The sequence below is a fragment of the Gavia stellata genome, chromosome 4 (genome assembly GCF_030936135.1).
Source record: "Gavia stellata isolate bGavSte3 chromosome 4, bGavSte3.hap2, whole genome shotgun sequence".
Classification (NCBI taxonomy): Eukaryota; Metazoa; Chordata; class Aves; order Gaviiformes; family Gaviidae; genus Gavia; species Gavia stellata.
The window spans coordinates 9,717,442-9,742,293 of NC_082597.1; the positions used below are offsets into that span (position 1 = coordinate 9,717,442).

The 24,852-nt window shown below is 40.2% G+C and overlaps 1 protein-coding gene across 1 annotated transcript in view; it reads left to right on the forward strand.

Moving 5' to 3' along the window:
- Positions 1–24,852, forward strand: part of SEMA3D (semaphorin 3D) — a 99,115-nt gene that overhangs the window by 61,751 nt on the left and 12,512 nt on the right. Inside the window, exons 9-15 of the mRNA XM_009814468.2 lie at positions 394–463; positions 1,820–1,964; positions 14,445–14,667; positions 19,004–19,092; positions 20,929–20,970; positions 22,212–22,369; positions 24,545–24,609. Coding sequence (XP_009812770.1) covers positions 394–463; positions 1,820–1,964; positions 14,445–14,667; positions 19,004–19,092; positions 20,929–20,970; positions 22,212–22,369; positions 24,545–24,609 — 792 coding nt within the window. The remainder of the gene's footprint in view (positions 1–393; positions 464–1,819; positions 1,965–14,444; positions 14,668–19,003; positions 19,093–20,928; positions 20,971–22,211; positions 22,370–24,544; positions 24,610–24,852) is intronic.

The following is a 24,852-nucleotide window of genomic DNA, read 5'->3' on the forward strand; positions in this document are numbered from 1 at the left end:
ATTTTGACATCAGTATTGCTTGGGGTTTTTTTGTCGTTTGTAGAAGGACTATGTCTTGTTCTGATTTTACTCCTTCTCCAAACAGTGCTGGTAAGATCTCTGACTTTTATCAGAAGTCCCTGATTATAACTGGAATTTGTCTGATCAGAAATATGGGGTTTTCCCCTTTCAATCCAAAAGCTGGAAAACAAAAATCTGATTCTGTATAAAAACCAGACTATCTGCAAGTGGACAAACTTCAGAATATTATCATAAATTCACATGGCAGAAATTAAAATTCAGACAAAAATAAAGCTTTGTTATATATTTACAAATCTCCAAATTATAAATGGTAAATGTAGAAATATTCTGTGGATGTTTAATTAAAAAAAAACATCATTTTTCCCATTGCAGAAGATATATTCTTACTTTCTACAAGAGATGAGAGAAACCCGCTTATATATGGAGTCTTCACTACAACAAGGTATGTGCTAGAATCACGTTTGCCTCTGGAAACAAGTGCTGAAGATCTTACTCCAGCCTTTTATTAAACCCTTCTATTACTAGATCCTGATTCCAGAGAGTAGTGAGAGACTGCTTGAATAAGGCTTGCCATATTGGGGCTGTAGTCACTGAGGACAATATTTTCAGAAACAGAATTAATAAATTATGTCCCTAAACCTTTGTGTGCCTGGCTTTTGAGAATGATTGTAAAATAATAAAAATGTAACAACCAAAAGCATGCTAGATTATTTCAACCTCATCTAGTTGAATTTATAAATTTCAGTCATATTTACTGAGCAACCAATAGTTACTTAAATAGTTACTATTTAAGACAAATCATTGTCTTGAGGCACTATTTCTGTAAGCAACAACTTGACATCAGCTGTTACTTAGGGTCAAAATGCACTATGTTCTAAAGTGATATTTCAGTGTTTTTATAGACAGGAGTTGATGGAAGAATAACCCATCTTTATCTCAAGGGGATAGATTAATTAATTAATGAACCTCTCAGCTGTAACAGTGAGGTGCTTTATACAGAATTGTCAGAAAGGAAATAAATAATTCTTTCTTTTGTCCCCAGAACCTTTGAATTAAGTATAAATAATAAGGACTAGCCAAATGCTGAACAATATGAGTACAATGAAGAATTGCCAAGGCACTCCTTAATTCAGAAGCAGCCACCACAGTGGCTCCGTAGAATATATAACCACATAAAATATTTTAAATTGAATGAAATGTTGCACAATGAATGAAATGGCATATGAAGTAGCTAAAGTACCTGCCACTCAACAACCTGCCATGGTCTTCTTTGGAAAACTGAACTGTTTGGGGTTTTTTTTAGAAAAATACTTAAAAAAAAGGAAAAAGACATAGAAAAATAAATAAATGTTTATTTCTATCTCTTTTTATTGTCTGTCCAATGCAACTTGTCATTCTTAGGCACATCACCTGTAATATCACTAATATACAGACTTCCAGATATGAACACAATGTAAAGGAATGTCCTTCATTTGCAGAAACTTCTAATCAAAACAGCTAATAAATGATAGCTGGAAACTGTCAGCCACCAGAAAAAATGTCAGTCTATCAAGTGGTCCCAAAGGCTAAGTCCAGGTTTTGACCGAGCAAAGCTTTAAACTGTAATGACAGTGACATTAAATAGCTGTAGTTATCAGACCTGTACACATTGTCTGTTATTTGGCACCACTTACATCGACTCTCAGGTGTAGGACTGATCCAAACCCCATTAGACTCTGTGGAATTGATTAATTCACTGGGTGAGGCATGCACTGAAGAGGTGTTTACAATGCGCATATCAATCCATCTTCTTTTTCAGCTCTGTCTTCAAGGGCTCTGCAGTTTGTGTGTACAGCATGGCAGATATCAGAGCTGTTTTCAATGGCCCTTATGCTCACAAAGAGAGTGTGGATCATCGGTGGGTACAATATGAAGGGCGCATCCCATATCCCAGACCTGGTACAGTAAGTGTCTCCTTAATTACATACTTCTATTTTTACTCGAAAACAATCATACTTCACACCCCTCAACAGACTGTAATTTATATTTTCCACTAAGGATGTTTCAAATTATCCTCTCAACCATTTCTCTTCTGTTGACAGCTCAGACTTCTACCTCCCCTGTAGGTAAATAAATACAGATTTTTCCATGTCTCTGAGATAACATTGTGCCCAGACTGTCTATTTCTTTATTGTCTCTCATATTGTGTTCTCCTACTGTACAGCTGTATTTCTATCTGTTGGGATCACCTGTAAGACATCAATACTTCATAAAAAGCCAAAGGTATTTCTTTGTGGGGTATTAAGTTATGATGAGGTATTTTAGTTGAAGTCTTGTATTTCTCTTATCTTTGTGTCTATTAAAATCCTGTTCCTTGAGATATGGTCATTGATTGTATTATGTGTGTTTGTGCATGTGTTGTGTTTTGAAGTAAAATAAGGAGTTAATTGGTGGAGATTTTATGTGATGAAAGATAAGTGATAGGAAGAAAAGAAAAGTTTAGTATCTGGAAACACTTCTAAACCCCAATCTCTTAGACTTCAGATGGCAACTGGGCCAAAACAAAGACGAACATTTTGAAAGAGTTATTATAGAATTCTTCCCCCACTTCTGTCTTGGTATTGGATTTGGAAAAGCACAGACCTACATTACAGCTGAGGAAGAAAATGGTATTTCCAAAAAATGCATCTACTTTAAAAAAGTCATCACAACTTTGAGCAACTCTTTGTACGTAGAATGTAAAAGAGCAATGATTTAAGAGTAAGATAGATATTAGCCAGGATAGCTTTACATTGTCTTGGTCAAGTATTCAGTGGACTAGCACTAGGCAGCTGCATAAATCCAGCCAAGCACTGAGCTGCTGAGGTTGGGCTGCTGCTGGTACCTTACCTAGAAGCCCTCTGGGTATTTCTGCACTATTTCTCTGACATCAGCACTGGTGTAACCTTTGCTTCAAGCCACATTATCTAGCTTATTTAGCTCTTCTTTTCACACATTTCCTTGTGTCTCTGTGTTTTCTTCATCATCCTTCCAGTGAACCCAATTGCACCGTCCAAGCCTGTGCTGTTTGCTGCACTCAGTGGTCCCAGGCTTCAGCAGGTCAGGCCCTGAGCTCTGATTCCCTCCTCTCAACTGCAGGCGAATCGCAGAGGGCAGCTCTCTCTATAAAGAGTAAGGCGGCTCCAGAGATCGATTTGGCCTGCCTAGGATCTGCTCTGCTGGAGCAAATACGCTCCTAGTTTGACAATTTAAACACTGTAGGCTTGTGCCTCTCTCTCTCACGCGGGATACATAGTGCCCCCTGAGAAGAAGATTACATTTAATTTCTATTTTTTTTAAGTGTGTGCAACTCCATTACTGGTTAAGAAGTGCAGATGCATTTAGTTTTAAGTACAAAAATGGTGCCAGTGAGAACAATAGCTGGTCCCATGGCATCTAAAGAGATTAAAATAACTCTCTTTAAAAACTCTGAGTGCCCCATAAGGATGAACACTCTGCACAGATAGACGGGTCATAAGCTCATTGCATTTTTGAGTGTATTAGCCATCACATGGTTGAGCTGGGATTCGCAAGGAAGGAAACATGTAATGCTGAAGCATGTCAATGCTGATCTTTATCACCGATTTGAATATCCATGCTAGCAAGTTCTTTAAAAGTTGGAAAGTTTAAAGATAAATGGATATTTTCCATAAGCCACCCCTTAAGTCTCCAACTGCTTCCTTTAAGCACCTGATAACAGCTGTGAGAAAATGGTCTCATAAAAATCCTTAGGACCTTCATACCCAGTCGATTTCTGTAGGAGTTTGTCTGACCAAAGACTGAATAGGGAAGTGGATTTTACTGAAGAAAGCCCTCAGAAGAAAAATATCTGTAGTATTTGCCATGTAGATAAGGTAAATGTATTGCTGCATAGCTATTTATCTTTTGTCTTAGTGAGCTAGGCTACTCTCAGACTTCAACATACTTCAGGCTCAGTAGTTTAATATAGGATATCCAAATAAGTAGATTCATGCCATGCTCTCATTTTATAATGGGCTATGCCAAACCTTGGGATATGAACAGATTTAGGCTGGGACCTGAAAAAGCAGTAAAGTGCTCAAAGGCAGGGAAAAGAAGTAGCATACTACACCCCTGCAGAACACTGCAATGTGAATGCTGAAACGCTCTTCCTTAAAGATTAATTTCATCATTTCTTGCCAACTACGAGGTGGTTCAGGAATGCTCAGAACAAAGCCAAAGAGGGATAATCTATCCTTTTTTAAGTTACTAGAACATTTTTGAAATCTAAACTCTACCTAAGTGTTGCCTACAGTTAGCATAGCCAGCACTGCCCTGATTTTATATTCCTTGTATTTTAAGTTACTGGCGAGGTCTGAAAATGGTTATACTAGGAAATACGTTGCCTTTGAAGTTTGGCTTTGAGAGAGGCATTGACTTCCTTTCAGCATTTATACAGAAGCAGGAGACTGCTTACCCTAATTTAACTTTCTGCTCAGCTGCCTTTATCTCCTAAGTAAATAAAGCTGTTCACCATAGAGGCTGTGACCACTTTGATATTGAAATTTAGACAAAATGCTTCCTGTGGCAATTTGTGTCGGAGATAAACTCCCAACATGACCATGATATCATGCCTTGGCAATGCTGAGCGGCGTGCAGGCAGCAGGAGCCCCTGCCTGCCCCGGCCCCGGTGCTGCGGCGCGGTCCGCCTGCCCTCTGGCGTCGTTGGAAGACCCCCGGACAGGGTGACCAGGGATCAGATACACTGCAAAATGTACCGCTCTTTTGCTCTAACTTCTCCCAGCGCTATTAAAGAGCAAGTGGAAATAGTGAGAATTAAACAGAGGCAAGGCTTCAAATCTATTCCAATTTGGAAGCTGAAAAGAAAAGAGACAGAAAAAACATGCAGCAGGCAGCCCCACCACAAAGGGCGATTTCAAAACCAAGGCAGCTTTTGCTCTGACTTCTTTAGCTGTTTAAAAATTGGACTTGCGTATCTGCAGCTGTCCCTAGATAACAAATCCAGTTTTCTTCCAATCTCCTAGGGTGTCACCCCGGATATTGTCCATTGATAAAGAAATCACCAAGGACTTCCCTTAAAGTGTGTTCTGTATTCTGAAACAGAGTTTTCATAATGCCCTCCCAGTAATCACAGAAGGCATTTGAACAAGATTTTCAGTGAATTAGAAGGAAAAAACATTTCTAGCCTATCTATTTAGCTGTAACCATTGCAGTATCAGAGCAGCTCACAGTGCCCATTTGGAAATTCTGAGGGGATACAAAGGAGTCATCCTCAGTTCATTGATGATGACTAAATGTCATTGAGGTAAGATTTTTAGACGAATGTCAGTGTTTAAAGATGTAGATTAACACTTAGTCTGATCTACTGCAAAACCTAGGACTCTAACTGCTATCCAAGGCGACACCAAATATTTTTGATAGATCTGGATATTTTACTAACTGATTTGCCAAAGGTTCAAAACAAAGCTCCGGATCAGCAAAGTAAGATTCTTTCAGTCTAAGCCACTTCTTAGGTATAAGAAGAAACAGCCCAGCACATTGCTTTTGTCCATTTGAAGAGTTTTTTGTCTCACCTCTTTCCAATCCAGATCTGAATATGGCCCTGAGCTCCTGAATTCTTTGTGTATTTTTTTCAAAACAAGTTCCCTTTCAAGTCCTCAGATTCTCCTGTGATCTTTTTCATCTTTTTCTCTCTCTATTGTTTTTTTTCCCTTTCTTCAGTGAAACCCCTTCCTTTATTCTTCTGCTAATCCAGTGCACAGGCTGCTCGAGACGTGGTGTCCATCCCATTGGGACTTGGCTGAGCCACAGAGAAATACTGTCTGCCAAAAAGCCTCCCCCGTCCTCGCATCTGGTTAGTTTTGCTGCTTTAATAAGCATGTTCATAAAACATTGAGGGTTGCACAGGTTTCCCTTGTTATTTTTAGACTTATCTTCCTCTTTCACCTGATCTTTTATGGGATAGACTGCATTCTTTGCTTCTCCAATTCCTCCCTCCTTTGATCTCCCCACTGTAAATGGGGCTGCTTAATTAAGTGAAATGCTTCACTTTATGGGTTTATTTTCCTGAGGAAGCCTCCTCCACCTCCTCTTACTTACCAACCTGTTTTCCCCGACATGAATCACCTTTCAGTTCATAGCAGCCCTTCGAAACACTGCGAACCCAGCCACCTTTCCCGCCGGAAGAGGTCGGCAGAGAATTGCAAAGTGCCACCTGCAAAGTCAAGTTCACTCACCTAGCTGGTCTCAGCCCAGTTAGCCTCAGATTAATGCTCTTTTATGTCAGCTTTTTCTGTCAACAAAACAGGTGTGTTAAATGGAAAAGCAATACAAAGTTCTCAAGACAAACACTGGAACAGGATAGAACAAGTCTCACACATCCTGTGGGATGCAAACTCTATCTTAAAAAAAATGGGGACTTCAATGTATTTTCGGGATTTTTTTGTTTGTTTTGTTTATGCTTTTTGTGGTGAGGATGGAGTGAGGTTGATTCCATTCAAAATTTGAGTTGTTTGCTTGTCTCCTGCAGAACCTGACTCATTCCCCTCTCCCTTGCCCTCTTCCAGGCTTGCTCTGAGTAGCTGCAAGGTTAACGTGAAAGTCTCCTTGCTGAGTATCCAGTCCTTCTGGCACAACCCATCCATCCTCTAGAGAAGCACTAAGGCTTTTTGCAGGCATGTCCAAGTGCAAAATGTATTGTGCAACTCTGATCAGACTACAAAGAAGAAGCCACACAGTATTTAGGCTACTCAGGCACCCAAGTTTCGTCTTCAGAATGGCTTATGGTTGAATCTCCTATGGCTCATAAGTGCCTATGCCCTGAGAGTCATCTCTCAGCTGTCATGTAATACACAGAAGACCACAAACCTATAAGTACCACATTTTATAAAGTACTTCTGGGCATCTTGGAAGCTCACAGCAATCGTGAGTGTTACGTCTTAACCCCTTAGGACTCAGACTTTGCATTTCTTTGTAAACCCTACAAATAAAGTTCAATGTGTTGGGTGTGTGGGAGATCCCCATATAACACAGAAGTGACTAGTTGAAGGCAGTTCTTCTGTTTCTCTGCTTTTTGCTTGATGGATCAGTGATAAGGGACCTTATTTAGAGCTTGGAAGACTTTACGTTTCATCGTAGGAGAATGCTGACTATAAGGCCATATCTCCTTGATAGTTATTCACTGAAAGCTTGGGAGAAAAGGACCATGCGGTTAATTCATTCCCTCTGAGGGAGGGTCTGGTGCTCCAGTTCCTACTGCACTTAAAATAAAATAGAGAGCTTTTCAGAGGAAAACAGATATTCTCCCTTCCTGGTTAACATCTGAGCAACATTCTTACTACCTTTGGCTAAGCTGAGAGGTAATTATCCCATGAAAAGTGAAACACCTTGAACAGGAAGGAGAGAGGAGCTCCCGGGATGGCTCTGGTCCACATGCCTGGAATGGAGGGACACCTCCCCGAGGAGGGAAGCCCAGACTAAGACATCTAATTCCCCAGTATAGGAGAGATTTAAGAAATATTTCACTCCTTAATGTTTCACACCAGCGACTTCAGATGTTCCCAAGAGAGTGACTTGCTGGTGTGGTGCTTAGTTCTCCTTGTGAAATGCATAAAAATTCCCAGCCTGGACATTGCAAAATCCGCCAAGCAGATGCCTTCTGCACTCAATATTATCAAGTCCCTGTTGTGTATTTAGCCTATGGGTGTTTGAGTCTCATTGTTAAGTGGGTCTAAGGCTCAATGTGGCAAGTCACTTTTAAACTGGGATTTTCAACACACTTGAAATAGAAACCCTTTTGAAGCTCACGGGGAACAGCATTCTGTTTTAAAATTGTCAGTAGACAGAACTGCTGAACTAAAGATGCATCCTTAAAGGAAAAGGACATTTTTTACATACCTTATAGATAAGTTCCCAAATAATTGTCACAGTTTTAATAGGTGTTAGATCCAGCAGCTCTTACTGACTTCACTGGATGGTGTGAAGCACTGTGCATTTTGGCAAATTGGAGGTTTATTTAGGAGCCTAACTTCTGGCACCAGCTTTTGAAAATCTTGGCCAGGCTTCCCACATAATGTTAACACAGTCACACCGTATGTCTCAGTGTTGTGCGAGATCTACACATCCAGCACTCTGCTAAGCTGCAAATTTAATAAGACAAGCGAAAAAAAGAGAAAAGCTTACTTATGTGTGGTGTTGCTAAGTTAGTGTCTATTTGCTTTTATTTGAGAAGGATTAGCCTTAATTTGCCACCTCCTGATTACATTGGGATACAAGTAATAGGTGAGGGAATAAAAGGCATCTTTGTAGATCATCTGGGATCAGGACTTAGTCCAGGGTGATTATTGTCAAATCAAGCTCACATAGAAGGCACTGGAAAAACTTTAAATAACTACTGACCTGATTCTTTGAAAGTTTTGTGCCACGGAGTTTATACAGCAGTTGAATAGAGATGCTCTTAGCACTTCCAACTCTGTTTCTGTTGGGTTTCTTTCTTTTTTCTTTTTTTCTTTTGTTTTGTTTACTTTTCATTTCTTAACATGTCTGTTTGGACCAAGTTATCATTCATGGCAGTGAAGGCCTAAGCAACCTCAGAAGACTAAATTATAAGTTTCTTGTAGGGTTCTTACCTAGCAGTGCTGATTTTACAAATTTAATGTAATTCATTTTTCTTCATGTGAGCTATCTAGAAGAAAAGCATCAAATCTGAGCGAGTTGTTTAGACTTCTCTATCAGAAAGAAAGAGATAAGCACCTCCTCTGTCCATTTCACACACACCCAAGATAAGACTCTAGGTGAGGTGAGATGAATCCCACCCTGTTGCAAAAGCAGAAGATGCTGAAAGTGATGGTGTTATCAGAACTTTTATGGACCCAGATTCTCTTGTAGTCCACATGAAACAATCCTGCCAACCTACTCCTCTGACCTTTGATATAAATGCAAATCTCTCATTGTCTCCAGTGGGAGATGTCACATATCTGAGACAGCATCTGGTGCTGCTGATGTGAATAAATGTCCTCCATGAACTGGGCAGAGAACACCGATATCATTATCACGAGACATGCAACAGGATGTGAACTCACATTTTCAGAGGTGAAAGGCTGCTTCACTCACCCACTTGGCCCTGCAGCCTTTACTATCATACATCCTATTGATTGCTATGAAAGGAAGCACAAGCCTACAGGAATTGTTCTGCAACGATGGGTGGACACAGCTTTAAACAGCTGCCTGAGGACTTCGCCAAAGGGTGGCCAAAATGAATTTTTCATTCCTCTGTTCCATCCGTCGTGCCACAGTGAATGATGCGTCTGGAAATAGCTCCCTTGGCCAAGCATAACAGGGTCACACCTGCCCAGCTGTTCTTGGTGGTCATGCTGTCTTAGGATGGGATCCAAAGCCCACTGAAATAATCGGAAAAGGCCCTGTTGACTCAAGCGGATCTTTGGATCAGACCCTTAGTCCTTGTTTCTACTAAATTAGCTGTGCAAGCTGGCAAAGATTTCCCTATATCATGCATGTTAGGGTTTGGGCCTTTGGGATTACTGTAACAACTTTATAGTTCCATATTGGTAGACATTTTATCCTAGTGGTTTTTAGTAAGTGATGTCATTGCTCTCATCTTCCTCTGCTGATGCATTTTTGGCAAAAATCTAGGACATCTTTAAGACCTGCGGGGCTACTTCCATTTTTCACATAGAAATGGACTTCTGGGATTAAGCTGTGAATAGGTGAGCAATCAGCAAATTTCCAGAAGATGCGGACTGTAACTCAGAGTAGCGAGTGAGAACATGAATCACTGAAAATGTACATATAACAGAAAAGTCAACCTCTAGTACACAGTGATGGGGAAGAGAGTTATTGCATGGTTGGGGAAGTGAAGAAGTGAATTTGTTTCTCATCCTCTATAGAATAAATTATTGCAAAATTTTGATCCAAAGGCAATTAAAGCACATGTTTTTCTTTCTATTGATTCCAACAAACTTTGTTTCAACCCCTGCAAAGATAAACATGCTTTTGAAATCAGTCGGGTTTTTGAGGTCTGATTCTGGTATAAGTGGCAAAGACTCAGACCTTGGTTGTTCTAAAGGTAAGGAGAAATGTTCATTCCTGAAGTACTGCTCATGTAGCAAGTATGCATGTGATTTGATTTCTGTGTAGTTATTGTGCTGTCTGAATCATTTCTCTCATATTATGGTTCACTTTATTTTTTAGTCCAAAGTCTAAAATCTAAATTGGGTTTTTTTTTGTCACAGTCTTTCTGTAGTCTCTGTTGCTATATAATACAAAAGCATGTATTTGTGAAATTATTTAACTGATACTATCTTCAAAAACTAAGCTGACTACAGCCGACCTTAAGGGTGTAACCTTACAAAGACTTTAATTTGTGAAAGCACAACAGAAAACAGAATGTGGGAGATCATACCCAGCAAGCCAGAGGGTGAAGCTCTTACAGCAATGCGAGCATAAAACCCCTAGGGATAACTCACTGCAATATATGTTTCCAATTGAACTATTTTTTTCAATAGGACTTTCCTCTTCTTCTTTTTTACTTGTATTAAACTGTATTTTCAAGGGATGCCCTTTGAGCAGTTATCACAGGAGAACAATACAAACCCACCTATTTTTTCTTGTCAGTTCTTTTCACATCCATACATTAAATTGTGTAGTGAAACAAAATGACTGAATATACGGTGGAATATATCTTAATTCTAATTGGCACAGGTTTTCTATCCACAGAGAAATTTTCAAAATCGATTAGGTGACTCAGGAGCCTAAGGCCTATTTTCAATGAACAATTTCAGAGCCTTTATGAAGATGAGGATGCACAGGCTTAATTCTTATGGATTGAAACAACGCTAAGCAAGTGGGTACTTGCACAAAATCTGTTAGGGCTCTAGATAGGAAATAGGTTGTAGACTCTTAAATCACAATTGTGTTAAATAAAACCAGAAGTCAGGTTCAAGTGCAGACCGATAGTCACGGTACTGTTTAATGCTAGGATGGGCTTTGCCATAGTTCAGGCATGCTCCAAACGGTACCCTCCCTGTAGCAGTGCTGCGGCAGTGTTTGGGGTCTAAGGTAGACCACGAACTGCCCCCAACAGGCATTTCAGATGTGGCCGTAGATGTGGATGTAGAACATGAGCTGTTCTGTGCTTCAGTGACCTGTTTTGTTTCTGAATAGACAGGTAGTCTCTGATACATTTGAGCGTGTTATTCTCAGTCAGAATTTTTTTTTAGCTGGTTACTATTGTCTTTGCATTTAGGTTATTTATACAGGGGCATGTTTACATAGAACTATATAATGAGAATGATTCTGCAATGTATTAGCTGTATTTACTGCATGAAGAATTCATCCTTAGGCGTGTGTACATAATTCCTGTATGCACTGGGAAGAGGCTACATTCCCTTTTTAGCAAGCACTACCACAGGGTGTGTGCTGTGTGCATCCCTCAGCCCAGGAAGAGAACAGGCAGTGGAAACCCAAGGGAGAAAAGGTTCCAGGCGGGTCCTGAGCCAGTGGGGATGTATTTGCTGCTAGTGGCTGACGTTGTGTAGCTGTGAGAAGGGTATTGGTCAGTAATGGAGGAGGGACATGCTCAGCCCTTGGCGCTGTGCGTGTTGCTTCTAATGCAAATGGTTTGGATAAGGCCAAACCCTTCATAGTGGAACAAATCCTAACCACAAGCCCTTAACTGGCACCATAGATTGAACACATGTCAAACTGGAGATTTGGGAATGTGAACTAAATTCTTCTCTGTTGTAATTAGCCATGAAGGAGGATTGTAGAGCAACTTCACCGCAAATCTTAACTTTCTCCTGGCAGACTACAAAGGCATTATTCAATCACATTTCTTTCTTCACAGGCTGTGTTATGGCTCCATCTGGCAGGAAACACAGGGATTACTTAGTTAAAAATAGTGTTGAAAAAGGAGCAATCAACAGTTTATATGTAAAAGGGTGTCACCAACTGGAATAGTGTTTCCAGTTCATCTTATTATTATCCAGGATTTGTAGTGCCCCACTAACACATCCAGATACCTCCAGATTCAAAAGAGAAGCTTTCTCAGACTCAGATTAGAGACTAAGTGTAAGACAAGGGACAGAAAAGATATACAAACATCCATGGGAAGGAAAGCAGAGAGAGGTGAGCATGAGAGATGATGGGTCACTAACATAACTGACGTTGCAAGTATGTTCATGGGCTCCCCCCGAAAGGCACAGAAGGGAAAAATTTGAAGGAGGTTGAAGAGGTAGGTTTGAAGGTGGTCTTCAAGCAAGATGTGTGAGAAGCAACTTACTTTGTGTAAGCCAAAGAAACAGCTGAATTGATTAGTTTGTCAGTATGGGTCTAATAGAGGTGGGAGCCAACCCCAGCAATGAGTGACACTGGGGAAGTGTCTGAGGGAGTGATCGCCGTAGCAGTTGTCTGGACCAGAAAAGTATGAGACTGTGCTGTTGAAAGCCAGAGAAAAGGATGCTGCAGCAGCTGAGCCATTGGCCTGGGCAAGAGTTTCAGCTATGTGGATGAGTAAGGAAAGTCACTTCTGAGAAATAATGAGCTATAGGGTCCATCTGGTATCTGGAGAAACCGCCTTTCTTAGAAAATAATAAGCAGCAGGCGTAGGAGGTTCAGTTCACTGAAAAGTTATGGCCTCTGATTGCAGGCCATATACAGGGAAAAGATAGATGTGGGTGTTTCAGTCTGGAAAAAAGAACACGTTTAAAGCATTTACTAGGGGCCTTCTGCCACAGTAACTCTGAGCGTCTCTCCCAAAAGAAATCAAGCCGTTTAACATCAGGGCATGCTGGTGAGGCTCTTGCCCATTTCTGCCTCACTCCATCAGCCGGACAGAAACTCAGCCCTGGTAAGAGGAGCAGAAATACAAAAAGCAGAAAAACTGATCTGTGAGAAGATCCTGCACTTAAAGTACTTGCGATTATCCCACGGTAGCCACCGGAGGGCACTCTAGACCTGCTGTTGGAAGTCCCTTACACTGATACCTGCACTGGTTTGTTCAGCATGTAGCAAATTTAACCGTATGCTGGTACCAGTGCCTTGAAATGAGAGCTAGACAGCGCAACAGGTCTCCTTCACTCCAGACTTGATTTCCTTGTCTTTGTAAAATATCCAGCTTGATAAGGCCCCCGTGACTGGGGCAGGGAATGAGGAGGTGAAATTCGTTGCAGATGTACTGAGCCCATCATGAGAATTTCTCCAGTTTTAAAGCAATGCTTTCAAAAAATGAAGTAATGGTGACCAAGTGCTGCTTTGGGATGAGAAAAATCACTGAGCAACCTGATTTCTTACTCACAAGAGTAAGAAAACTTGATTTCTACTTGAATATGGATTGAATTTGTGACATTCATAAGAGCAAATTTCTAAAGTGGCCTACACTGATGACATCTATTATGGTATTATATACAAGTAGTTTCTAAATGTTTAAAGAAAAATTAGGTATTTTCCTATATTATTAGATTGTTTATGGCTAAATTTTGCTGGCTCCAATATATGATAAACAAAAAAGGTAAAAGTGCATCACAGTACTGAATGTACTGCTTGAATGTTAATAATAATAATAATAATGCATTTTCATTATTGGCGATAGTGGTATGAATATTAAGGCATGTATCATACTATCTTCAGGAACACTGCTAGATGAAGAAACATAAAGGGTCTTAGTTATGGTCTTAAAGACAAATTGGTGATAAAAATAAAAAAATTTGTGTAGCTTTCAGTAGTTTGTGTTTACAGATATGTTAATGCAATAAATATTAATTAATTCACATTTTATCTAACATCAAACAGACAACTTCTCTTTTCTAATGCTGTCTTCTTTTCCTGAGTATCTTAGAGAAGCTAAGGAAGTTCATCTCCCCTCTAAGTTTTAATTTAGGTTATCAAAATTTCTGACTGAGAAAGAAGAAAAGCCTGTAAGAATTTTTCTTCAAAGCTTGCATATATCTATAGGTAGTTGCAGGTGTGAGCATATAACTAACAGGAATGGAAGATTTATAATTCTGAGTAGCAGTACAAATGAGTGAGATGAAACAGATTAACAAGTTTTGGGTGGTTTTAAAAGATAAAGAAGAATAGGTGGGAACAGGATAAAGGAAAATGAAGATGAAGGGGAAGAGCTTTTGAAGAGAGGTAGAAATGAAAAGAGGAGAGAGTGGAGAAACGAGGGAGAAAACGACCCTTTGAAGAACGAGAGGAGCACACACTGTCAGTGAGCTCCCATGCTTTCAAATCAACACTGAGCTTTTTCAATTGAAAATCAAATTACCAACTGCTGGCAAATGTGCTTTGTAAACCAGTATAGCTGACCTGGACCAGGCAGCTTTCCTAGTACACAAAGAAACCTGCAGATTACTTGTACTTCTTTCCTAATATTCCTCTCATGTTCTCGTTCTGTCTCTTTCATTCAGTGTCCAAGCAAAACCTATGATCCTCTCATAAAGTCTACAAGAGACTTTCCCGATGAAGTCATTAGCTTTATTAAACGCCATCCACTGATGTACAAATCCGTTTACCCAGTGACGGGAGGACCGGTATTCACTCGAATCAACGTGGACTATCGTCTGACTCAGATTGTGGTGGATCACGTCATGGCAGAGGATGGGCAATATGATGTTATTTTCCTAGGAACAGGTATGAGAGAGGACTTCCACTATCATTCTGCACAAACCACATCCTTTACGAACACTTTTACTTCAGCAGGTCCTGAATAAACCTGTTGATTAACATCTTTTTCCTGTGCATGCAGCTTCAGGAAGCATTTAGACACTCCTGATTCTGTGCAGGGTGTTCATGCAAATGCTAAAATTAGATTAATTTGTCAGCTCAGGAGACTGCTACTATTGGGATTTTAATGTCTTCTGGTCCCTAGGTGATAAACCAGTTAAGGGCCAGAGTACCTGGACTTTCTTACCCTCTAAGTACCATTCACTATCTGTCTTTACATTACATGGTAGTCTGGCTCCAATTCCTGCTGGCAGCACATCAATAACTGATTAAAAGAAAAAATATTAACCCTAATAAGTTCAAGGAGTACTTCCTATTACCAGTAGTGACATGGTGCTTCAGCATTAAATCTCATGTGGCATTGAACAGCTAAGAAAGATTTAAAATTGAGCCTAAGGCAACAATTCCACTTAAATACTTTTAAAGATTTAGCATTTAGTGACATGAATAGCTCCAAACAAAAGGACCAGGACTGAATAGAGAGAGGGAAGAAACCTGCTTTGCAGTTTTTCTATAGATAATTATGTATCTATTTACATTTTTATGATAGTTATATTCCTTAAGGAAAAAGTCTAGTTTTACCATAGTAATTAAATTTAGAATCACTGGATGAATTGCCCAACAGCATGGTATACTAAGAAATATTAACATACCTATTCATAACATTTCTGAAGTAATAATCTACTGTCTTACTCCACTGGAACTTCTTGTTCTTAATCCACAATTTGACATTCTGTCACTGGCAATAGGTCTCATAAAGCACTTCTCACTGGTATGTCTGAATGCTTTAATAAGGAGGTCATTGCCATTATCCCCACCTCACAGTGTTGCGAATGAGTGGTTTAGGCCGTTTAAAGAATCACCTTCAAGGGTATTGGCAAAAGTGATTTTAATAGAAGTTTATAAAAAATGCGACTTAACAGAATTCGATGGCAAGGTCCACACTATTACTTATTAAAACATACAAAGGAATATCAAATTAAAATCGAATCAGAATAATTTATACATAGAGAGAGAGAGCGGAGAAACAAAAGGGGTAAAGAATAGGGAAGACCCTCCCATTGAGTCACGAGGTTCAGAATGGACCCCCTTGCTTTCTAAACTTCTCACAGAGGAGTTTAGGTGCATCTGAATCCAGACTTAGGCTCAGACTTGGTCAAAGGTTCATGTCTAAAGGAAAGAGTATAAGGAATAAAGAAATCCTCCCGTTGAATCACAAGGTTCAGAGAAGACTGGCTAGGTCCACTCCTAGTCCCAGACTTGGTCAATGGTTTATATCTAAAGGATTATATGTATCTAGCAGCAATCTAAGGTTCATTCACAATTTAAGGTGGATCACAAGATTTTAGCAGCACTTAACCATTGATTAGGTTAACATTTGCAAAGTGAGTTAATAGAATTTATTACAATCACAACAGTGACTTAATTACAGATTCAAAATGGTAATATTTATGCTATACTTGCTATCAGGTACTCAAATTGATTCACACATGCATGCACACAGACACAAAGATAGATAGATAGATAGATAGATAGATATGAACAAAGGTGTATCTGTTAAAAAATCCCTTTGAGTTCCATGAAAATACTCACTTCAAATGTCTCAGCATTTCTCAATGGACAATAGTTGAGTCTCAGGGAGGAGAGAGTTTTAGCCCAGGTCCCGTTGCCAGCTTGGTGCGGTCCTCCAAAATTTCACAAACTGGAGGGTTTGTGAAACTCTGAGAGGCGTCCCACTCAGAGGGAGATGCTGGTCACAGCCCGCTGCAGTCCAGGAGAGCTCACTTGGAAGGGCCTCACTTGGAACTGCTGTTTATAGGTTCACAAGATGATTGGCTTTAGTCATTAGCAAAATGATGGAATTTCAGTAACCCTGGTGTCATTCCACTTGGGTTACGATCCTGATAAGGAGTGCTCCAGCGCTGTCAGGGAATGATAGATCATCCCATTCTTCTTGCTCTCATTACCTGCCTCCGTCAGGTAAGAGGAGTGCCTGCTACAGTCAGTGCCGTTCCCTGCCTTAACCATGCAAGAGTTCCTGATACGGTCAAGGGACGCTTAACCGCCCAACTCGTTACACAAAGGCCAGGGCCTAGCTGGAATTTCTGAGACTGCAGAGCAGTCCAGGGGAGAGGGGGAAGGAATGCACCACCACACACAGCAGATGAAACTAAGGTACATGGAGGTGAAAACATTTACCCAAGGGCAGTGGATGAGCTACTGCCATGAGCTGCAGGGAAATTAAGATTTCCGTTTGAATCCTATCCCAGTGCTGTTGTGTTGCACAGCATTTTCTCTGGCCTATAAGAAAATTTGGTGTCATATAGTATAGTTTGATAGGTATGGATATTCTGAAGTGATTTGGGGAGAGGAGTGAATTGTTGCAGAACATCGCCTCTTATAAAGTGTGGGTTGTCTCAGCCTTCAAGAGCTTCCCAGCTGCATTATGACACACTCGAGTCCAGAGATATCCTCTCTTGGACCATTTCTGTCTTTCAGCTCAATCCCTCTCACAACTCTTGTCTTCCAAAACAAGATGATGTGAGAGTCCCTCTATGATCCCCACAAGTCAAGTGCAGTGGTGTCAGAGAGAAGAGCACAGCTCCATAAAAAAGAACATTAGTGCAGTTTGCTCCCCTGCTGCCTGAGAAGGCCAGGAATAAGCTTTAGCCATGATGACAGAAAATCCTTTTTGCTTTCTGAATGCAATCTTTAGTTAACAGAGAAGGAAAGGAAACATATTCCCAAGCTGTGAGATGCCTAGGATTTGGGAGTAGTCACTAAAACTTACTTCTGATAATAATGAGAAAAAGTAATTTAAAACTTAGCTGTCTGAAAAGATGAGTTAACTAGTTAAAATGTACAAAATATTCTTTTAGTGTCTATAGAGGTTGCTTTCAGATGTTTGCTATCCTCCACTATAGAATTTGTCATAGGAATAGAATTATATTGAGAGACCAGCAACTTGAATACTCCCGGATTAACTGTTACTACCCAGCACCTATGGTAATTCTTTCAGAGTAAATCCTCGGGTTTAGAGGTGTTAAGGCCAGCATGTACCATGCAGTCACTAGGTGGCACTCCATAATATGCAGATATTTATTTATCTGCAGCGCCTTCCTTAAAAGTGAGTTTTCTTTTCCAGAAGCACATGTTTTTGTCATATTTTATCCTCTAAACTCCTCCTATGGAAAAAAAAAAAACCCCAAACCTCGAAGATAAAATTTCAAATATTATATAGAGACACTGAATACAGACATACCAAATAACCCAGGAGATTTTGAGCAGTGGATCAGGAGCTTATTATAAGTTTCAATGTATGCAACCAACTTGTATATATGCAGGCTTTGGTAATTATGTCAAACAAACAAACAAAAAAATGCTCTAATACATAAGGCAAACTGAAATACTTTTGGCTTTGATTGGTAATATGATCTTCAGTAGTTTGGGAAAACAAGAATGAAAAACTCATTATTTCTGTTATAATGTATTGGTTTTCATCATTTCAGTACTATGCACAGTGCTTAGGACTAAGCTGCTCTGTGTCATTTCTACACTGCACATCCCAGCACCCAGCCCACTTCCCCAGAGCAGTTTTTAAGACTTCTTTTTATTACACCAATGTGTAATAGTCTGAGATGAAATGAGCAGCAATTTTTTTCACCAAGCAGGAATTCATATTAAAATTCATGAATAGATTTAACTTAAAAAATATCTCTAGATAACTCCAAAGAGTTTCTGTAATGATTAAATTAAGATTTTGATGCTGAATGGAGATTTTGTTCAAAAATTTCCCTACAATTAAAAGATAAATGAAAAAAGTACATTGCTTAACTTCCCACATTAAAATGAAACCTACTTCTGATTAAGGTGCTGTACTGGATGAAAATTAATTCTTTGAAAAAGAGGAAATCATTTTCTACCAATTTAGTCCCCTAAGCTGGATCTCTTTGGGGTCAGATGGGCACCAGTTCTGGCTCAAGGAAATGTGCAGAAACTTCTAGTTGGCAGCATGGATGTACTTGTCCGTGTTTACGTAGCAGGAGAGTTAGACCATCCCTGCCAGGAGCAGCCTACAATTCTGTTGGCTCGGCTGTACAGTAAAACCATAAATGTATTGTACAGAGCTATGTAAATAGCAATAGATGCAGATAGGGAGAGAGGTTGTCTGAAAACTACATCCTTGATGCATTAGCTTTATCCTGCCTAACTGTGGGTTTTACATGGTAAACATTTGTTTCAGACATAGGCACAGTCCTGAAAGCTGTGAGTATCACAAAGGAGAAGTGGACTAAGGAGGAGGTGGTCCTGGAAGAGCTGCAGATATTCAAGGTAAGCATTAGTGGCCACAACATCAATTAAATATTATTCAGGGCACTTTAAGGCCCAATCTGGTTTTGTCTGTCTGGTTGTTTATTTACTGGAACTAGTTCAAGTTTCCAGAGGGACACTATGTAAATTTTTAAATGCTTTGGTATTCTTTGGGTAAGTCAATTGAAAAAAGTCCAGAACCAAACAGACCATGATTTTTCAAACTCATAGAAGGTCTCATTTATCCTGCCTTGTAATAGTTTGAAATCTTATTATAAGTCCAAATTTTTTTATTAGTAGTATTTTATCTTTCATGCCTTTTTTTTTGTTGTCTCAGCTTTAGGACTATTTGTAGTACAATTATTTAAAAAAAAAAAAAAAAAACCCAACAAAATTCCACAGATGCAGAGAAATTATTTAAAATAAAAACCTTAGGAGTTGAAGACATAAAGAAAATAAAACAAAGTTAGTTTTGATTATCAATGTGTTTTAATTTCTTGGTGAAGGCTGACTCAACGTTTTTGACCATTTTGATTTGGTTACTCTGGCTGAATGATAAAGAAGAAAAGTAAGTGGAGCCCTGCTAACACCAATGACTTCTTCATAAACAGAGCTTGCCAAAAGTCCAAACCTCCTTTCTGTTGCACAGGCACAATTTCTGATTAACCTCATTGCTGGTGAGGGAGCTGACATCGACATACACTTACAGCAGGAAAATGGAGACCTGTGTCTTCCCTACTGATTTTCTTTTCCATTTAGTAGTTCCTTCTTCATTCTTTACATTCTCATTTTACTTTTTTTCTCATTCTGTATAGCCCTTCTTCAGTTTTCGCCTTGTTTTTTCATCAAATTTTATCTGTATCCGTGGCATTTTGATTGCTTTCTCACACATCCCCTCTCCTATGTGCTGTATGAGGTCTCAGCCAGAATTTCTGCCCATACTAAATAAATGAATTTGGGACTTAGAGACAGTGTTTTCCAAATGTAAGGGCAGGATCTTTAATAATTATTTCAAAGAGTATATTTCTCCATATGCCTTTCGATATGTCATGTGTATGATAATTTAAAGAATCTCCATGTCTTCTTCCCACTGTCTTGGACACCAATTAGAACTAACTCTTTGAAAGTTTCAAGATTACTCAGTGGCCTGCCAAATAATCAGCAGTTTCAGTATGTGCACCAATTTGCTGCATTCTTAAAACATAACGTCAAGGGCAAATGTACCATATCATATTTAAAACAAAAAAAGGTTATTTTTTTTCTGCTCAGCAGACATTCCTTCACGTTTTTATTGGTAACATCTATAACTGTTACCTCTATGTTTCTGAATCCAGAAAATTGAAAGGCTGAAAAACCATCCCTTATTTCCTCTAACTGCATTAACATTAACAATAGGCTTAGATTAATCATCTGCTATTAGGCGATAGATAATACTCTGAGCTTTGTCCTGTTCTTACATCAGTCACTGGCAAAAATTTCACTATCTCTCATAGCAGTGAAATACATCCTGGCACAGAGGATCTGCCTATGTATCCCGTAAATGCTATCTAAGCCTTTCAAATAGTGCTTAATAAGAACTTAAGTTGATGTGAAGGTTCATTGTCAATCTCCAGGATGGGATAGATTGCAAACTCCAAGAATTAAAGTCAGTTGACATATAAGTATCAGGGAAAATTTATGGAGGTATTTTTGGAAGCATGAATTTAGTGATTTCTGGTTTTTTGTTTTTAATATTTGTTTAAACCAAGAAAACGGATCTGTAATTTTATTTACTTTTTGTAATACTAAGTTCTGTTCTCTTTTTCATTAAGAACAGGGAATGTGTAAACTAATGCACCTTACTAATTTGTTTTTCAGCACCCTTCGTTTATCTCAACCATGGAGATTTCTCAGAAGCAGGTAATCACAAGTTCATTTAATTACTGCAGGATGTATGGTACACTGAACACTTAGCTTGTTATTTTCAGGTGTTGCTGGTTATTTATGGGCCAAGCTTTCCATGGATGACTCTTAAAATGTATCTGGAAAGAAGCAGATATGTTTGAACTTGTTTGCCTGCCTAATTCACGTTTGCTTACAAACAGTAACTTGTGTACACAAGTTGGTAATTATTCATGGAAACAAATCTTTAGTCATGTGGTAGTGGCATTTGTGAATGAAGTCAATGTACATTCATTTTCTGGACACTAGAAATACTTGTCTCTTTGCGATCCAGTAATAAATTATTATTGCTTTTATCATTGTTATTTTTATTAGTAGTCAAGAGAGATCAGGGCCTCATTGTGCTAAAATTCGTGCTCACGCAGGCTGAAAACCAGTCCCCCTCCTCTAAAATTGCAGTCTAAGTCTGGGTGGTCCAATCCTGGCAGTCACAGGGGCCAGTCCCAGTTGGGAATTTCCTGATGGGAGAAGCTCTATGATGGCTACATGCACGTTTGGGAGGCAGCGTGACACCAGAGCCATCCCTCCTTGCCCGGCAAAAGTGGCCAGAGCAGCTCCGGCACAACACGCTTCCCTCACACGGGAGGAGGTATTTTACTGCGCAGGCACGCACAGCACAGCTGGGTCCCATCTCCCCTGAAAAAAGGTGGCAGGCCAGCTGGAAGTGTTGCATGAGCCAGCTCCGGCTCAACAGCAAGCGCTTGGACCACCCTTGTCTCAACAGCCAATCTACTCACACGATGGGGAGAGGGGAGTAATATTATCCCCGTCCTACCTAAGGATCAGAAGCAGAAGATGAAGTTTTATTCACACAAGGTCATCCCTAGTTCCCAGATTCTTAACGTCATGGTTATCCAGCCACTTGTTCTTAAATGTGTTATTAAACCATTCTTTCCATGGTTTGCTTCTGATTTTTTATTACAGCACAAATCTAAAGGTGTAAGAGTGCTGAGTGCTGGTGCCTTTCCAGGACTGCAGTCCCCTTTCCTCTCTGCCGTGTTGCCAGGGATTGACGGGGACTGGCCAGTTCACACTGACCCCTCAGAAACATTTTACAGTAAAGGAGGAATTCTTCCTCGTTTTGTAAAATCTGGGACAGGGTTGAAAGTCTGCAAGTGTAGCACTGAAGAAGGGAACTTTTTATTTAAACAGGCTACTTGGAGAATGCTCCTAATTCATTCGCTTTGCCTGATTTGCAGCAACAATTGTACATTGGTTCCAGGGATGGATTGGTTCAGCTCTCTCTGCACAGATGTCACACGTATGGGAAGGCTTGTGCGGACTGCTGCCTTGCCAGAGACCCATACTGTGCCTGGGATGGAAACTCGTGTTCCAGATATGCCCCCACTTCTAAAAGGTAAGAAAAAAAATACAACATGCTGTAAAAGATCTTGCTGCTTGCCAGAATTTCAGAGGTTCCCAGTCAGAAGGTGTTGCCTTTTTACTTAGCATGTCATTTGCCTTAAAATCTGACCGTACTCTGGCCACGTTTCACATTTCTGCTGAAAGAGCTGTGAAGACAACATAGCTTTGTTTAAGTGTGTGTGACAGTAACTCGGCTACTGCAGCTAACGTCATAAATCCATCACTTTCCTTTTTTACGCTGAATGCTTTAAGGCATGAGCTGCTCAGATGGAGGTCCAGGTTGTGGCTGACTCTCCCTGAGGTGCAAGAGCCTCTCTTAAGCTTCTGCCTTTTGCATGGGGCACCACTGTAGTTATAAAGCAGAGTTTAAAATTGTATCCCAGAGTGGTCAATAATAACATACATTTAATTCCCTGATCTAAATTCCCTGAAGCTTCTCCTGACTGATTTAACTAACCCAGATAATTTGGCTCCAAGAGTGTCACTCTCATTGATAGTATTTGTGGTCTAGCCATGAGAGGGAGACAGAGATTTAAGTACTGTGATTTGGCCGCATCTGGAGCAGTTTTTCCACAGTCAGAGAAGCTTCATCTGAACTTTCTGTACTCACCCACTAGGACAGCAGCATGAATCTGCGTGGATGGAGAGCACGCTGTGGGCTCTAGCAGTGCAGTACCTAAGTTGCTGGATGTGTCTCTTGGAGTTTTTGCCTAATTTAGCCGGAGCTCTGAGCTCGCTCGTTGAGCCAGGGTCCTTCACAGCCTCTTCATTACCCTTTGGACGAAGCCCTCCTGAGAGTAATTCTTTCAGTGAGGGTCGGAGGTTGCAGTCTGAGCTCAGGCTCTGGAATGAGACTTTCTACCTTAGGGGCTGCAGGGCTGGGACCTGAGCAATTAGACAAACCATTGAAGTTAATGACTCATAGGTTATCGTGTCATGGTGTCAAGGAACTTTATGTGTTTTCCCTCAAAGCCAAAGCAAACTAAATTCAGAGAAGCATAAATGAAAGGAGAAAAGCAAGTGTTCAGGCTCACTGCAAAGTTAGTGACACATGAGGCTTGCTGAAGCCTGAGGTGGGCTGGGACACGGAGATTGATGGTCCATGCTTTTTAACAGATGTGCAGTTTGGTGGGAAGGCCAAAAGTCTGTGGCTTCAAAACAAAGGATGGGTGAGTGGCCCTGGGAATCCTCCAGTAGATCAGTTATTTGAATATTTTACTTCTGTGTAGCAGCCTGTGCTTCCAGCATGTCTACATCTTTTACCACAGTGGACAGCTCGGCCTTGGGAACCTACTCTCCTGCCGAGGCATTGCTCTGCACGTAGGAGGTCCCACTCCTGTTATCTGCAGTGTGGCTGTGAGGGAGGAACCAGTTCCTCCCTGGGTCTCTAATTTTTCTACTAAAAAATTAAAATACAAACTTTTTTTGTAGCTCTTGGGAGATAAATGCAATCATCCACAGAGGAAGAGTTTGCTTTTTTTTTTAAATGCTATTACACTGAAATTACACTAAATCACAGTGAGTTTAAGTAACACACCCAGAGATTAGCAGGCAAGTTAATTGTGGAAGGGAGCCGACCATCTCAGACCATTGTCTCAAGCTTTTTTTCTGTCCATAAAAATGAAAGATAATCGGATTTGTCAATTGTTTGTTACCAAATTAAAACATGTGCTTTTCTCTCTTCATTTAAACAGTTGGTTTACTAGCCAGTATTACCTTAGGCTTCTCCTGAGCTCAATTTTGAATATCACCTGTTGAATCTCAGATCTTTTCCATGACATACAACATTAAGGATGTTTTGAGGTATTTCCAAGACAGTCCATCCCACCAGGAGACCCGTCCTCCGTGCTCCTAAAGCAGGTTTAGATACTCTTTCTGTCACTATATTGCATGCTCTTTATTCTAGGCAGATTTTTTTCTCTTGCTTTTTCTCTTTCCCCTCCCAGTGGTTTTCCCAAATCACAGGCCCTTCTCTTGATGTCGGTTGTACAAATCTCTCTAGGCCACATGCTGCTTTGAGGGTGAGGCTGGTTTTAGTTAAGACCGTAATTGTCAGCAGTAGGGTGGGAGCAATGCAAGTCCACATCTGCTGAGCTCCTCTGTATTTTGTTGTTGAATTCCAGCAATTACGCCTGAAGTGTTACAAGTTTGCATGCTCTTCCCACAGGCGAGCCAGAAGGCAAGACGTCAAATATGGAGACCCTGTTGCACAGTGCTGGGATGTGGAAGACAGTGAGTATTTTGCACCTTTCTTGCCCTTTAGTCACTTTGACAACAGAGTTTGCTGTAAGGGTCTCCGTCTGTCTGCGAAAACCTGCTGAGCCTGACAGAATAACACTATTAAAGCAGTTGCCTTTCCCACACTTCATGTACATTACCACTCCCTCAGTTAAATTTGCAGTGCTGCGGATGATAAGGGGCAGCCAGTATGGGACAGCACCCTTGCATCCCTTACAGGCAACCCTCCCTAGCACT